Below are 2345 nucleotides of genomic sequence, written 5' to 3'. Positions count from 1 at the left end.
CAATTTCATATTATGAAATAATGTGTTTATTTAAAAAAAATATTATGTCAATAATATTTTTATAAAATTTTCAAAACAAATTAGAAATGATAAATTATTATTAATAAGAAAAAAAATAATTACAATTTTAAAGTTTACTTAAAATCAATCACAACTTCCCGGATATAAATTGTTGTCAAATTATTTTAAAAAGCAGGGCGAAGTCGCAATGTGAAGATATTCACTAGAAAGTACTTCTGTTTCACGTGACACAAGCCAACGTACTACTACTGTCCGTGCACTAGTAATCTCTACTGACAAAGCAAAGATTTTTGAACTTTGAATGAAGACTTTCGTCCTGACTACGGAGCGAAAATGACAACTCAATAATCCTGTCAACAAAACTTCAGAACTCCTCATTATGAAGGTGACTACTCAATCCTGTACTTGTAGGATTGCTTTTCAAATTTCATTGTTAAATGTGAACTGCCGACGTAAAATTGCTGAAAAGCAATCCTGTACTTGTCATTGTTAAATGTGACTACTCAATCCTACGAGATTACTAGTGCATGGGCAGTAGTAGTACGTTGGCTTGTGTCACATTAAAATTAAGTGTTGCACTCAAAATATTGAAGAGCTTCTGTGCTTTACACGTAGAAAACATGTGGGCTTTCACTTGTTATAATTTTGATCCCTTTCTAATTTTTATCAGCTTTTCCAATTCAAAATATGATTATTTACCCAGTTTTCTCAAGACAAAATCCCATTATTACCTTCCAAATTCATTCCTACTTCCCATCCTTAATCTGCATAGAAGGCAGAGCATATCATCTCTGATGCTCCACTTCACCGATCTCTCTCTGTTGTCACTTCACAGTTCACAGCAAAACCAACATTCTTAATTTTCATTGATGGAGTTGGCCTATTCCATTGCTGCAAGCGTTATTGACAAGATAGGTTCCCTTGCTTACCAAGAGATTTGTTCTGCATGGGTCATTTCCAGCGATCTGAAAAAGCTGGAGCTCACCATGTCCACGATCCAAGCCCTGCTGTTGGACGCCGAGGAGAAGCAAGTGAAAAACCGAGTTCTAAGTGTTTGGTTGGGGCAACTCAAAGATGTCTTTCATGATGCGATGGATGTGTTGGATGAATTCGAGTGTGAAGCTCTTCGGAGGCAAGTGGTGAAAATGCATGGAAGCACTCGTGAAAAGGTACTTGACTCCGTTTCTTATTCTTTTTTTAACCTGCTTGGCTTCAGTTATAAGATGAGTCAGAAAATCAAGGGCGTAAGAGAGAGTTTAGAAGAGTTAGCAAAGGATAGAGCTCAATTTCATCTTGAGGAGCGATTTGAAGATCAGCGTATTGGGGACAGGAAGAGAGAGATGACCCACTCCTTTGTTCGTGATTGTGATGTTATTGGGAGGGATGATGACAAGCAAAAGATAATAGATCTTTTGATGCACCCAGGTGACAATTGTAATGTTTCTGTGATTTCTATAGTGGGAATCGGAGGTCTAGGCAAGACCACACTGGCTCAGTGGGTGTATAATGATAAAAGGATAGCTAAACATTTTGACTCTAGAATATGGGTGTGTGTGTCAGAAGACTTTAATGTTTTAACATTAGCAAAACAAATCCTTAAATCTACAGGTGGTGGAATTAAAAAGAACATGAGTATGGATGAAGTTCAAGTTACTTTACGAAGTATTTTAAAGAAGAAAAGATTTTTCATTGTTTTGGATGATGTCTGGAATGAGAATCGTAACAAATGATTTAGTCTGAAGAATTTGTTAACAGAAGGTGGCCAAGGAAGTAAAATTCTTGTCACTACTCGTAGTCACAAAGTTGCCTCAACGATGGCTCCTGGACCAATCCATGACATAGAAGGTCTTGCAGAGAATGATTGTCTGTCATTGTTTTTAAGGTGGGCATTTAATGAAGGGGAGGAGAAACAATATCCAAATCTTATAAAGATTGGAAAAAAAATTGCAAAAAAATGCAGAGGTGTTCCTTTGGCTATGAAGACTCTAGGGGGCTTACTTTATTCTAAAACCGAGGAGCGTGATTGGATTTCAATAAGGGATAATGAGATATGGAAACTAGAGCAAAAGGATGACGACATTTTACCTGCGCTAAGATTGAGTTACAATCGATTGCCATCATACTTGAAACAATGTTTTGCTCATTGCTCATTATATCCAAAGGATTTTAGATATAGTAATTTGGACTTAATCCAGTCTTGGATGGCAAATGGACTCCTCCAAAAATCCAACAAAAGTGCTGAAGAGTTGGAAGATATTGGAGAACAATATATAAAAGATTTTTTATCAAGATCTCTCTTTCAAGAATTCAAAGATGTTGGTACT

The 2345-nt window shown here is 36.5% G+C and overlaps 1 protein-coding gene across 1 annotated transcript; it reads left to right on the top strand.

Annotated features, from left to right (window-relative positions):
• Positions 1-688: 688 nt before the first annotated feature.
• On the top strand, positions 689-2345 carry LOC126693659 (putative disease resistance protein RGA1). The gene has a single exon (XM_050389758.1). It carries the CDS (start codon positions 891-893, stop codon positions 1749-1751), a length of 861 nt encoding a protein of 286 aa, XP_050245715.1. The 5' UTR covers positions 689-890; the 3' UTR covers positions 1752-2345.

This window comes from Quercus robur, chromosome 7 (assembly GCF_932294415.1).
Source record: "Quercus robur chromosome 7, dhQueRobu3.1, whole genome shotgun sequence".
NCBI lineage: Eukaryota > Viridiplantae > Streptophyta > Magnoliopsida > Fagales > Fagaceae > Quercus > Quercus robur.
Note: the sequence above shows the minus strand (reverse complement) of the source record. Positions and strands in the feature narration are given on the sequence as shown.